Raw genomic sequence first — 14,867 nt, forward strand, 5'->3', positions numbered from 1 at the left:
GGAGCACGGGGGAGTAGCACGTGTGTGTGTGCGTGCCCACACCCATAATTCAATGCACCCTGCGCATGCACACACGCTCCCCCCGCTTTTGTCACATGATGGCACGATGGGCCCGGTAGGCCCATTTTTCACCCTCCCCAGGCTCCAGAGGCTTTCTTGTAGCCTGGGGAGGGAAAAAAACGGCCTTCCCCACCCCCTGAGGCCCTCTGGAGGCCAGAAACGGCCCGTTTCCCAACTTCCGGTGGGACCGGACCAGTGGTGGGTTGCCCCCGGTTCGCACCGGTTCTATAGAACCGGTAGTAAAACCGGCGGGAGACTCTGGCCACCAACTCCGACGTCACCAAAACACTTCTGTGCATGCGCAGAAGAGCGCACGCGCAGCCCCGTTGCAAACCGGTAGTAAAGGTAAGTAGAACCCACCCCTGGACCGGACGACCTGTTTTTTTCACCCTCCCCAGGCTCCAAAGGCTTTCTAGGAGCCTGGGGAGGGCAAAAACAGCCTCCCCCCCCCGCAGAGGCCAGAAACAGCCCGTTTCCCGACTTCCAGTGGGCCTGGGAGGCCCGAAAATCAGCTGGCCGGCATGCGCATTGCTCATTGGAGCTGAGCTAAGGCAATGCTCACGTGCCCACAGATATGGCTCCGTGTGCCATAGGTTTGCCATCACGGCCCTATACCATTTCAGACAAATGGTTGTCCAATCTCTTCTTACAAAACCTCAGTTTGGATTCTCTCAAGAATTGTTCTACAGCCCAGACAAGGAAGCAGAAGTGAAATGGCCAAAAGTTTGATCCTGTTTCACTTCTCTTTTGACTGGGGAATCCTGATCGTTGAGGTCCACATGCCTTAAAGTTTGTCCAGTATAGGAAATCCTGGCCTACTCGTCTTTATTCATGATGCTCGTCTGTCAGTACTATTTAGAAGAGCATTTCACAACCCTGGCAATTTTAAGATGCGCAGACTTGCTGTCTGGGGCATTCCAGCTGGGGAATTCTGAAAACTGAAGGACGCACATCTTAATTCTCGTCAGGATAAAGAATATAACTGATTTAGAATATATCTCTTCTCTTCATCCAGCCAGTGATACAGAACTGGGTTTACAGCCTCTGGAAAAAGCCTTTATTTGCTAGACGAAATCTGTTCATTCTCACGTTTAGTAAAAGGCTTTTAAATGAAGCGGAAGAATGGCGATTTGGCAGCTTCCCCTACTTTAAAGTAACTGGTGAGACATTTTTTTAGTTAGAAGAATAGAATAGAATAGAGTGGAGTGGAGTGGAGTGGAACGGAACGGAACGGAACCGAATGGAACGGAATGAAATGGAATGGAATAATGGAATGATAATAGAGTAGAGTAGAGTAGAGTAGAGTAGAGTAGAGTAGAGTAGAGTGGAGTGGAGTGGAGTGGAGTGGAGTGGAGTGGAGTGGAGTGGAGTGGAGTGGAGTGGAATGGAATAATGGAATGATAATGGAGTGGAGTGGAGTGGAGTGGAGTGGAATGGAATGGTATGGAATGGAATAAAATAGAATAGAATAATTGAATGATAGTAGAGTAGAGTGGAGTGGAATGGAATGGAATGGAATAGAATGGAATAGAATAATGGAATGATAGTAGAGTAGAGTGGAGTGGAGTGGAGTGGAATGGAATAATGGAATGATAATGGAGTGGAGTGGAGTGGAGTGGAGTGGAATGGAATGGTATGGAATGGAATAAAATAGAATAGAATAATTGAATGATAGTAGAGTAGAGTGGAGTGGAATGGAATGGAATGGAATAGAATGGAATAGAATAATGGAATGATAATGGAGTGGAGTGGAGTGGAGTGGAGTGGAGTGGAATGGAATGGAATGGAATGGAATGGAATGGAATGGAATAAAATAGAATAGAATAATTGAATGATAGTAGAGTAGAGTAGAGTGGAGTGGAATGGAATGGAATGGAATGGAATGGAATGGAATGGAATGGAATAAAATAGAATAGAATAATTGAATGATAGTAGAGTAGAGTGGAGTGGAATGGAATGGAATGGAATAGAATGGAATAGAATAATGGAATGATAGTAGAGTAGAGTGGAGTGGAGTGGAGTGGAGTGGAGTGGAGTGGAGTGGAGTGGAGTGGAGTGGAATGGAATAATGGAATGATAATGGAGTGGAGTGGAGTGGAGTGGAGTGGAATGGAATGGAATGGAATGGAATGGAATGGAATGGAATAAAATAGAATAGAATAATTGAATGATAGTAGAGTAGAGTAGAGTGGAATGGAATGGAATGGAATAGAATGGAATAGAATAATGGAATGATAGTAGAGTAGAGTAGAGTGGAGTGGAGTGGAGTGGAGTGGAGTGGAGTGGAGTGGAGTGGAGTGGAGTGGAGTGGAGTGGAATGGAATAATGGAATGATAATGGAGTGGAGTGGAGTGGAGTGGAGTGGAATGGAATGGAATGGAATGGAATGGAATGGAATGGAATAAAATAGAATAGAATAATTGAATGATAGTAGAGTAGAGTAGAGTGGAATGGAATGGAATGGAATAGAATAATGGAATGATAGTAGAGTAGAGTAGAGTAGAGTGGAGTGGAGTGGAGTGGAGTGGAGTGGAGTGGAGTAGAGTGGAATGGAATGGAATGGAATAGAATAGAATAGAATAATTGAATGATAGTAGAGTAGAGTAGAGTGGAGTGGAATGGAATGGAATGGAATGGAATGGAATGGAATGGAATGGAATAAAATAGAATAGAATAATTGAATGATAGTAGAGTAGAGTGGAGTGGAATGGAATGGAATGGAATAGAATGGAATAGAATAATGGAATGATAGTAGAGTAGAGTAGAGTGGAGTGGAGTGGAGTGGAGTGGAGTGGAGTGGAGTGGAGTGGAGTGGAATGGAATAATGGAATGATAATGGAGTGGAGTGGAGTGGAGTGGAGTGGAATGGAATGGAATGGAATGGAATGGAATGGAATGGAATAAAATAGAATAGAATAATTGAATGATAGTAGAGTAGAGTAGAGTGGAGTGGAATGGAATAATGGAATGATAATAGAGTGGAGTGGAGTGGAGTGGAGTGGAGTGGAACGGAATATAATGGAATGGAATGGAATGGAATGGAATGGAATAATAGAATGAGAGTAGAGTGGAGTGGAGTGGAGTGGAGTGGAACGGAACGGAACGGAACGGAACGGAACGGAACGGAATGGAATAATGGAATGATAGTAGAGGAGAGTGGAGTAGAGGGAACGGAACGGAACGGAATGGAATGGAATAGAATAGTGGAATGAGAGTAGAGTAGAGTGGAGTGGAGTGGAGTGGAGTGGAGTGGAGTGGAGTGGAGTGGAGTGGAGTGGAGTGGAACGGAACGGAACGGAACGGAACGGAATGGAATGGAATAATGGAATGAGAGTAGAGTGGAGTAGAGTAAAATGGAATGGAATAAAATAGAATAGAATAGAATAATGGAATGAGAATAGAGTAGAGTATGTCTCCTCCTCCTCTCCACATACCCTATTCTCTTCTAGTACTGATAATGTTACTTAGTTGGGTAATGAAACGTCTCCAAGGAAAACCACCAAGCCCCGGGGAACAGCAAGGACCCCACAGATCTTAGCACGGCATAACAATTCACGCTTGCTCCTTCTTAAAGAGGCAAAATTGAGTTCAATAAAATATTTTTTATTTATTTTTCCCATTTCTGAAACACCCCCCCCCACCACCATCTCCCTCAAAGGATGGATGCATAGAATCCTCATCCCATTACATTTGGTACCAGCCCAGCCAGTTAATAATAGAGACCTTGGCCAGGAATTTCAAAAAACAGGTCTTTGGCCCACTCCTCTTGATATTTTTTTAAAACCCCAAATCATTCTTCTTTTTTTTTCTTCTTGTCACGTTAAACCCCAGAGCAGGGCTGAAAAATGGCTGAAGTTCACTTAAATGCTGGGGTTTGTTTACACCTTCAGCAAGAGGTGACGTTGATTTTATATGAAGGCTGACATATATTTAACAGTAACAGAGTTGGGAGGGATCTTGGAGGTCATCTAGTCCAACCCCCCTCCTTGCTAATGCAGGAGACCTAAATACTTGGGATTCGAACCGCCGACCTTTCTGATCAATAAGCTCGGTGTCTTAGCACCTGAGCCACCTAGTCAGGCTTTTCTGACTATACTTCCTGCACGAAGTCGTAGCACAGGGTTCAGCAACTTGCAGCTCTGGAGCCGGATGTGGCTCTTTTACCCCTCTGCTGCGACTCCCTGTCATTCAAAATATGCGTCACAACCACCAATGTGCGACACCCGCCGGCACGCAATTTATTGAGCTTTGCAACCCCCGGTAGGCCAACCATGGATAAATCCAAGAAAAGAAAAGTTTCAGAAGAAAACAGAACATTTAATTCAACTACATATGCTAGTTTTGTGGCTGCTCAAGAAATAGTCAGACACGGGAAGGGTTTTGTGGCTCCCGGTGTTTTCTTTTCTGTGGGAAACGGGTCCAAATGGCTCTTTGAGTGTTTAAGGTTGCAGACCTCTGTCCTAGCAGGCCGTTTTTTTCCTTTTAAAGCAGGGTTTATGAATGCTGCCTTTCATCCCAGCACGCTTTCAAAGTTGCCAGTCTACCTTCGTAAATTTTTTTCCCCCTCTTTTTTTCCTTCCCCCGCTCCCTGCCTTTGGCATGTCCCTGCGTGTTCCTTCAACGCCAGCTGCTCAATTTCACAATTTCCTGACTGGTCCACAGGGCAATCTTTGTTGGCCCTCCTTCCCTCCCTCCTCCTTCTTCTCCTCCTCCTCCTCCTCTTCCTCCTCCTCTTGAGGAGGAGAAGGGGTGGGGTTGTCTTTTTGAAACAGCCAACGGCAGGTCTCATCTAGCCTTTGGCCCCGCCCTGTCTTTCTTGCATTCGGGGAGAGCCCATGGACTGGTGAGGCTGATGGACTAGGGACCTCACAGTTCCTTTTGTGAAGGAGGAAGCTAACATATTCCTCCTTTGCAAAAAAAAAAAAAGGGGGAGGAAAACCCCCTTTGGGAAAGCAATGGTCTCTCTGGAAAGGAGTTGATGCTCGAGACAGATGTGGAAGAGCAAAGTCTGATCAAGAAGAGGAGAAGATAGTTGGCACTGGAGCTGGCCAGCCTCGGTCGGCTTCCCTCTTGTTAAGATGTCACCCCTGTTTAACTGGGTAGCAAAGGTAGGATTTTTTTTCCCCCTTGCTTTGATCTTCTTTGTCTTCAGAACAGGGAAGGTTTGAATTTTGGGACGTGCCGGAGAAGAGCACAGCTGGTAAACCATAAATCCCTCAACTCCGGTGATAGCAAATCCATCCACGACTGATTTTTCTTTGAAGTTGCAGACTTATAGCCCCCTGATTTTTAAAGACTCGGGCGCAAATAAGGGCATTGACTAGGTTGTATAAAACAATTGGTTTAACAGGATTGCATTTGAAGCTGCCATTTGTGTTTGTTTTGCTTAAAGTAGCTTTCCGTTGTTTGGAAAAGGTGGAAATGCTGGAGGATAAAAAAAAATAATTCATGCAACGGAAGCCCGGCAGAACCCAAAAATGGAAATGCTGGATGTTTTAAGTCAGCGCTTAGACGATTTTATAGTCTTTTCATTCATTTTGTTTTAAGTCAGCACCGGATAGTACGAAAGATCGGGGTGCATTTTGCGCGCACGGATGTTTTACCCGCTGTCCCAAAATTCATACATGTCAGTCCAACTTTGAGATTCCGCGTTCATAAACCTGACTTTTTACATCACGGAATTAAAACATTTTTTTTTCTCTCCCCATGTCCCTTCTGTGACAGACAATGACTGAAAAGCTGAGCCAGAATAGAATAGAATAGAATAGAATTTTTTATTGGCCAAGTGTGATTGGACACGCAAGGAATTTGTCTTTGGTGCATACGCTCTCGGTGTACATAAAAGAAAAGATACATTCATCAAGAATCATAAGGTACAACACTTAATGATAGTCATAGGGAACCAATAAGCAATCAGGGAACAATATAAATATAAATCGTAAGGATACCAGCAACAAGGTTACAAATATATATATTTGTATATATATGTAGGTCTTTGGTTATTCGGGTTTTCTCCCGCGTAAAATTGGAGGTGTCTTGGCAACGTTTCAACGAAGTCTCATTCATCATCTTCAGGCTGGTGTTTTCGGCTTCGTGCTTGTATATATATATTTATATATGTGTATATATATATATTCTTTATTATTAAATATATATATTTAATTCTTTTAAAATTTTAAAATCTTAAGTTCTGGAGTTCGCAGTATGTCTGCTTCATATATAATTTCATATATAATTATAATTCATATAATTTTAGGATTGTCTCATTTGTTTTTAGCACATATATATTTTACTAAAGAAAAACATTTGATTGTTGATCAGGTATCTGTACGGTTGCAAAAGTTGGAGCACCGAAAACTTCTAATTATTCTCTCAGGAAATTTCTCCTTAGTTCTAAGTTGCTTCTCTCCTTGATTAGTTTCCACCCATTGCTTCTTGTCCTGCCTTTAAGAGCTTTGGAGAATAGCTTGACTCCCTCTCCTCTGGGGCAGCCCCTGAGATATTGGAATACACTGCTATCATGTCTCCCCTAGTCTTCCTTTTCATTAAACTAGACATACCCAATTCCCGCAACCGTATTTCACATGTTTTAGTCTCCAAGCCTTTAATCATCTTAGTTGCCCTTCTCTGCATTCTTTCTACAGGCTCAACATCTTTTTTTACATCATGGCGACCAAACCTGGAAGCAGTATTCCAAGGGTAGCCTTAACATTAAGGGACCTTGGAGGTCTTCTAGTCCAACCCCCTGTTCTAACTGTCCAGAAATTTCTCCTTAGTTCCAGGTTGCTTCTTTCCTTGATGACTTTCCATCCGTTGCTTCTTGTCCTGCCTTCAGGTGCTTTGGAGAATAGCTTGACTCCCTCTTCTTTGTGGAAGCCCCTGAGATATTGGAAGACTGCTCACATGTCACTCCTAGTCCTTCTTTTCATTAAACTAGACATAGCCAGTTCCTGCAACCGTTCTTCATATGTTTTAGCCTTTTAGTCCCCTAATCACCTTTGTTGCTCTTCTCTGCACTCTTTCTAGAGTCTCCACATCTTTTTTACATCGTGGCGACCAAAACTGGATGCAATATTCCAAGTGTGGCCTTACTAAGACATTACAAAGTGGTATTAACACTTCAAGCCACCTTTTCTCTGTCCTCATGGTTTTGTCCATTTATAACCTTGAGGAAAAATATTTACTCATTCCCATCCTTCTGCCTGTTTCACTGGTTGTCTTGTTTGTCTGTGGTTATCCTGGAACGGCAAGTGCATATTTTTAAACAGACAATCTTCTATTATGTTTTTCCTTTTTGTCTTACCACAAACCACTTTCACAGTTTAGATCTTTTTATGCATTTTGGACCAAGACGAGAAGGGGCCTTTTAATATAAACAGATTCGCCTTTTAGCTATTGAGAATGAGAGCAGCGACTTATAAGCACCGTTGGGCCCCAGATTTCTGTTGCTAAGTGAAATATGGAGAGGGACGCGGTGGCTCGGTGGCTAAGATGCTGAGCTTGTCGATCGAAAGGTCGGCAGTTCAGCGGTTCGAATCCCTATTGCCGCGTGACGGGGCGAGCTCCTGTGACTTGTCCCAGCTTCTGCCAACCTAGCAGTTTGAAAGCACATAAAAAATGCAAGTAGAAAAATAGGGGCCACCTTTGGTGGGAAGGTAACAGCGTTCCGTGCGCCTTTGGCGTTGAGTCCTGCCGGCCACATGACCACGGAGACGTCTTCGGACAGCGCTGGCTCTCCGGTATTGAAACGGAGATGAGCACCGACCCCTAGAGTCGGGAACGACTAGCACAAAATTGCTAGTCGTTCCTGTTGGCCACAGCTCTAGAATTTGACATAATACTAGTACGTATTAAATGTACGTACTTAAAACACATAACCTTGGTTTCCTCCCTTTTTTTCCCCCTGTTTTTAAAATCTCGATTTTAATGGTTTTCCCCCCCTCCCCTGCTAATGACCATCACTACTTAATAGATGCTCTCTGGATCAAAGAACGAAATGTATTATTAAAATGTACCAATTAATACAACAAGGAACGCAAGACTATTTCGGGAATTAAAAGCCAAACTTTGTCTAATGGATCCGGGGCAATTTTCAAGGAATATTTGTGTAAAGCAAGAAGGCAAGGCAGTGTGGACTAGTGGTTTGGAGGCTGAATTAGGAACTTGGGAAGCATTTGAAACTTTTTCATGCTCAGGAAAACTCAGGGGGTTGATTTTGATGCTGTTATTCTCTTAGCATAACAGGAAGAGAGTTGGGAGGGACCTTGGAGGTCATTTAGTCCAACCCCTTGCTCATACAGGAGACCTGTACTAGGGATTTGAACCGCCGAACTGCCGACCTTTCTGATCAACAAGCTCAGTGTCTTAGCCACTGAGCCACCTAGTCAGGCGCATAATCCATATCTCATAGGATTACATGTAGTCCTTGACTTACGACGACAACTGAGCCCAAAATTTTCTCTGGCTTTGAGCTTTGTCTCATTTTACGACCTTTCTCGCTACAGTTGTTACGTGAAATGGCTGCAGTTGATAAGCTAGGAACACGGTTGTTAAGTGAATCTGGCTTTCCCCATTGACCTTGCTCGTTGGGAGGTCGCAAAAGGGGATCACGTGACCCCGGGGGACACTGCAGCCGTCATAAATATGAGTCAGTTGCCAAGGGTCTCACTATGGATCACTGTGGGGATGCTGCAATGTCGTAAGTGTGAAAAACAGCCCTAAGTCACTTTTTTCAACGCCGTTGTAACTTTGAGCGGTCACTAAACGGACCGTTGTAAGTCGAGGACTACCTATATTGTTGTGGGCATAAAACAAAAGATTTCTCATGAGCTCTGAAGAGAAAGCAGGATATATATCTAAGTGAAAACGACAACAACAGTCTTGCATTGCGTCTGGCTCCACTTCATTTTTCTTTAATTTTGGGCAATGTCAGCTTTTCTTTTGTCCATGTGAGCTCGGTCGGTGTCATAATAGCAATAGCACTTAGACTTATATACCGCTTCACAGTGCTTTTACAGCCCTCTCTAAGCGGTTTGCAGAGTCAGTTTCTTGCCCCCAACAATCTGGGTCCTCATTTTATCCACCTCGGAAGGATGGAAGGCTGAGTCAACCTTGAGCTTGGTGAGACTCGAACTGCTAAATTGCAGGCAGCCAGCAGTCAAAGTACAGCTTGCAGTACTGCACTCTAACCACTGCGCCACCGCGGCTAATAGATGGAAGGGTGTTCAAAATATATGGATATTTTGCTGGCAGCGCCACATTTGCGGTAACTTTCGTGACGTCGCGTCATTTGTGGCACTCCTTATGTGGACCGTTTTGGAATTTCACCAAAGGTTTTGAGTTCCACCTCATTTCCACGTCCCAAATTGGTCAACCTCCTCTTGATTTGGGCTTTGGTGCAAGCCAAAGCACAACTACGCCTCATAACGTCCTGTGAACATTGCACAGGTGATCCTCAACATACGGCCACAGCTGTGTTGTTCAGTGAGAAATTTGTTGAGCGAGTTTTCCACCATTTTACGAACTTTTCTCGCCGCCTTTGTTAAGCGAATCCATGCAGTTCTTCAGTTAGTAACCCGGTTGTTAAGTGAATCTGGTTGGACTTCGCTTGTCAGAATGATCGCATGACTCCGGGACACTACAACCGACATAAATGTGAGTCGGTCATCAAACATCCGAATGTAAATCACGTAACCATGGGGATGCTGCAAAGGTCGTAAAAGCGGTCATAAGCAGTGATGGGTTTCACATATTCTTATCATTGGTTCGCCCCCCGCGTGCACCTTCCATGCATACGCCTGGTCTTCCATGCATGCGCCCAGCCTTGAAAACATGGCTAAATAAGACGGCATTACGCTGGGGCGAATGGGTGAGGCGGGCCTACCCACAGTTGCTGCTACCGAACCGGTATGAACCGGCACGAACCGGCTGAATACCACCTCTGCTCATAAGTCACTTTTTTTCAGTGACGTTGTAACTTTGAACGGTCACTAAATGAACTGTTGAAAGTCAAGGACTACCTGCATACGGTTGAACAGACGAATAGTGGTTGCCAAGATTTTTTTTAAAAAAGCAGAACGATTTCTTCTAATGCTTCTGGCTTGTAATTGAAAGGAGGAGAAGATGGGAAGCAAAATAATTCTTTTGAGGAATCAATCCGACGGTACTTAAACACTATAGAATAAAATACTGAAAATAGGAACATGAATTATTGAAATAGCTGCTTCATTAGATTTTTAAAAGGGAAGACGCATCCATGATTTTCAAACAAAAAAGGATAATAGAGGATAGCCATTACTCTAGCAAATTATGTCCAGGGGAGAAGAAAATTGCTTATAAACCCATGGGGAAGTTATCTAAATATGGTTTGCAAACAACTAAAGCTTTGCATTTTCAACAGAATTTCATATTTCTTAATCTCAAACTTATTGAGTTACCTTCCTCTTAATATTTGTGACTTCTATCTTTAGATAGGAGAGTAGATAGTATAAGTAGGATAAACAAAATATAAACAAATATAAGTAGGATACTATATACAGTAAATAGGATAGATACAGGGGTGAAATTCAGCAGGTTCTGACAGGTTCTGGAGAACCGGCAGCGGAAAATTTGAGTAGTTCGGAGAACCGGCAAAATACCACCTCTGGCTGGCCCCAGAGTGGGATGGGAATGGAGATTTTGCAATATCCTTCCCCCAGGAGTGGGGAGGGAATGGGGATTTTGCAGTATCCTTCCCCTGGAGTGGGGTGGGAATGGAGATTTTGCAGTATCCTTCCCCTGCCATGCCCACCAAGCCATACCGCACCACGCCCACCGAACCAGTAGTTAAAAAAAATTTGAATTCTACCACTGGATAGATAGGATACTTAGATAGTAGAAAATAATTCAACTTAAAAAAAAATAGCTGAATGCAACCAATAAACATTGGTACTGACTTAATTTACGTCCATAATTGAGACCAAAATTCCTGTTGCTAAGTGAGACGGTCGTTAAGTGAATTTTGCCTCATTTTACAACCAATGTCCCCTGGGTCATGGGATCCCCTTTTGCGACCTCCCGACAAGCAAAGTCAATGGGGAAGCCAGATCTACTTAACGTCCCAACTTAACAGTTGCTGTGATTCACTTAGCGACCGCAAGCGAGAAAGGTTGTAAAATGGGGCAAAACTCACTTAGCCAAGGTTTCACATAGCATCATGAATTTTGGGCTCAATTGCGGTCATGAGTGAATCTGTAGATCCTAGGGGTCACGTGTGCATGCGTGGGGATTGCACATCCATGTGTGGGGGTGGGGCGCAGGCACAGGGAGTCATGCGTGCTATGTGCAGGGGCGGGGGACCACGAGGGTGGGGGAGCACAGGGAGTTGTGTGCACATGCGCAGGGGATGGTGTGTGCGGGGTGTGGGGTGTCGCGCTTGTATTACATTGCTTTCGGCACACGACGACAAAAAGGTTAGCCATCTCGGTACTACAGGCATCTGCAGCAGGGACCTCACCCCATCCGTGCCGTCGAAGTTTCGTTGTGCTTTTTAATGTGTGCTGCACAACCCATGTTAAAAAAAGAGAGAGAGAGAAAGCTTCGGTTGTACAGTTGCCAACAGATTGACCTTTTTAAATAACTTCTGATGGATGTTCCTGGGCAGCGGTCAAGGAAGAAGGTTGCAAGAGAAAAGCAAATTTAATTGCTCAGATCTTTCAGCCTGCCTGGTCAAGGAACAGGGTCACCTGAGCCTTTTTTTTGTATTGGAAAGCTTTGTCTTGTTGCCGTACAATTGTCTTTAGTCGCGGTGTTTAGCCGGTTCTAATCGGTCAGCACGCCGACTGAATGATGTAGCCGCCTAATATCTCTTCCATGGAGGGATCTCTCAGTGCTTGGGACGAGAACTTCTCAGCAGCTTCTCAGATCCTATCTTTTAATTAATCATGGGTATAGAAATGTCAGTGCTTTGAACCTGCGTTGAATTGGTAAGGCGTCTACTTTCGCCGGCTTTCCTGGTTTATAGAAACCAAATGGGAGCCTTGGGAGAACTGGGATGTCAAACTCAAGGCTTGGTTCCGGCCTGTGGGATGGTGAGATCCGGCCTGCGGGGCCTCCCTGGAAATAGTGAAGGACTGGCCCGCAGTGCCTCTGCCAGTGAAAATGGGCTCCCGAGCCCCGTTTCCAGCTGCGACGGCCTCCTGCAACCTTCTACCCGTTTTCCCTGGCAGGCTGCTCGGGCCGCCACAGGTGCCCCCGACATGAGTGACATCAAGCTGGCCACAAACCCTGGCCCCCTAAGGTCAAAACCCTGATGCGGCCCTCAATGAAATCGAGTTTGACACTTCTGACTTACAAGCAGGGGATGAGATTCACATAATTTAGAATAGAATAGAATTCTTTATTGGCCAAGTGTGATTGGACACACAAGGAATTTGTCTTTGGTGCAGACGCTCTCGGTGTACATAAAAGAAAAGATACGTTCGTCAAGAATCATAAGGTACAACACTTAATGATAGTCATAGGGTACAAATAAGCAATCAGGAAACAATATCAATATAAATCGTAAGGATACCAGCAACAAGGGTTACAGTCATACGGTCATAAGTGGAAGGAGATGAGTGATGGGAACGATGAGAAGATTAATAGTAGTGCAGACTTAGTGAATAGTTTGACAGCATTGAGGGAATTATTTGTTTAGCAGAGCGATGGCGTTCGGGAATAAAACTGTCCTTGTGTCTAGTTGTTCTGGTGTGCAGTGCTCTATAGCCTCGTTTTGAGGGTAGGAGTTGAAAGAGTTTATGTCCAGGATGCGAGGGGTCTGTAAATATTTTCACAGCCCTCTTTTTGACTCGTGCAGTAAACAGTCCTCAATGGGAGGCAGGTTGGTAGCCATTGTTTCTTCTGCAGTTCTAATTATCCTCTGAAGTCTGTGTCTGTCTTGTTGGGTTGCAGAACCAAACCAGAAAGTTATAGAGGTGCAGATAACAGACTGAATTTACCTATCAGTTCGCCCAGCACCGGCTTCCACGCATGTGCACGGCTTGAAAATGTGGTTCAATAGGACAGCATAGTTCTTGGGCGGGTTGAGTGGGCGGGGTGAGTGGGCGGGACCCAACCGCAGGTCGCTACTACCGCTTCTCCCGAACCGGCTGAATACCATCTCTGCCTACAATGCTGCAAAGTTGCAGTTTTTTTCCCCTCAAAGTTCACATCAAATTATTTATGGAGGTCCCAGTCAATTTACGTCACTTTCAGAGTAAGGACCACATAAATAATTCTTCACTGGTCTGATCGTTTTGATAGGAACGGGTCAGGGAAAGGAATTAAAAAATTTGAATAAGGGGAATGTGAAAAAGTTATCTTAGAGTGATGTGGGAACACACGTCATGTGGATCATAAAATAAGATGAAAATGGTTTCCTCGCCCATCCAAAGGTTTACAAAATTTTGCAAACCATAGACATGACAGAAGAAGTTCATATAATTGCTTCGTCACCCGTATAAAATCCTTCTTAAAGTCGACACGTTCTGTGCTATTGTGCATCTCTCGGTAAAACAAAGCTCTGTGTATTTTGGAGGTTAATTTGCAATATTATCTCCAATGTATTTCTAGAAAGAATAATATTCCCTGTCTTCTTCCTTCCTATTTTAAAATAATCCATCAGATTTGATTATGGAAGAATTAACTGATGATAGTATAAATTCTGCTCTGTATGTATTTGGTGGACTGAGGACTGAGGGGTGAGAGATTAATTGAAGACTGTAGGAGAAATAATTAGGAGTTGGATGTCAAAGGGTTATAAAGAAAGGTAGTTGAGAGAGAGAGATGACAGGTGATACATAATGATAGAGAAATAAATGATAGATGATAGATAGCTAGACGGACGGACAGACAGACAGATAGATAGATAGATATGAGAGAGAGAGAGAGAAAGAGAGAGAGAGAGAGAGAGAGAGAGAGAGAGAGAGAGAGAGAGAGAGAGAGAGAGAGATGATGTCAGGTTTTACATAAGATAAAGGTTCCCCTCGCACATATGTGCTAGTCGTTCCCGGCTCTAGGGGGTGGTGCTCATCCCCGTTTCAAAGCCGAAGAGCCAGCGCTGTCCGAAGACGTCTCTGTGGTCATGTGGCCGGCATGACTCAACATCAAAGATGCATGGAACGCTGTTACCTTCCCACCAAAGGTGGTCCTTATTTTTCTACTTGCATTTTTTACGTGCTTTCGAACTGCTAGGTTGGCAGAAGCTGGGACAAGTAACAGGAGCTCATCCTGTTATGCGGCACTAGGGATTCGAACTGCTGAACTGCCGACCTTTCGATCGACAAGCTCCGCGTCTTAGCCACTGAGCCACCGCATCCCTGAGATGATACATAATGATAGAGAAATAGATGACAGACAGACAGACAGACAGACAGACAGATATATAGATAGATGATACATAATGATAAAGATGATAGATAGATGGATAGATGGATGGATAGATAGATAGATAGATTACTCATAGATGATTCATAATGATAGAGAAATAGATGATAGGTAAATGATAGATAGATAGATAGATAGATAGATAGATAGATAGATAGATAGATAGATAGATAGATAGATAGATGATACATAATGATAGAGAAAGATGAGATAGATAGGTAGGTAGGTAGATGACTCATAGATGATACATACATAGATAGATAGATGATAGATAGATAGATGATACATAATGATAGAGAAAGATGAGATAAATAGGTAGGTAGGTAGGTAGATGACTCATAGATGATACATGATAGATAGATAGATAGATAGATAGATAGATAGATAGATAGATAGATAGATAG

The 14,867-nt window shown here is 43.8% G+C and overlaps 1 protein-coding gene across 8 annotated transcripts in view; it reads left to right on the plus strand.

Annotated features, from left to right (window-relative positions):
* TBC1D1 (TBC1 domain family member 1) overlaps positions 1–14,867 on the plus strand; it is a 97,741-nt gene that overhangs the window by 23,739 nt on the left and 59,135 nt on the right. For 2 of the 8 annotated variants that reach the window (XM_060690811.2, XM_087875422.1), the window contains exon 1: positions 4,870–5,168. The exons of 5 other annotated variants lie outside the window; for them this stretch is intronic. In XM_060690811.2, coding sequence (XP_060546794.2) covers positions 5,139–5,168 — 30 coding nt within the window. In that variant the 5' untranslated portion in view covers positions 4,870–5,138. Of the gene's footprint in view, positions 1–4,864; positions 5,169–14,867 lie in introns of those variants that run through there. One more of the 8 variants, XM_087875423.1, reaches the window with a different exon arrangement.

This window comes from Pantherophis guttatus, chromosome 8, assembly GCF_059756535.1.
Source record: "Pantherophis guttatus breed Tessera chromosome 8, ASM5975653v1, whole genome shotgun sequence".
Taxonomy (NCBI): domain Eukaryota; kingdom Metazoa; phylum Chordata; class Lepidosauria; order Squamata; family Colubridae; genus Pantherophis; species Pantherophis guttatus.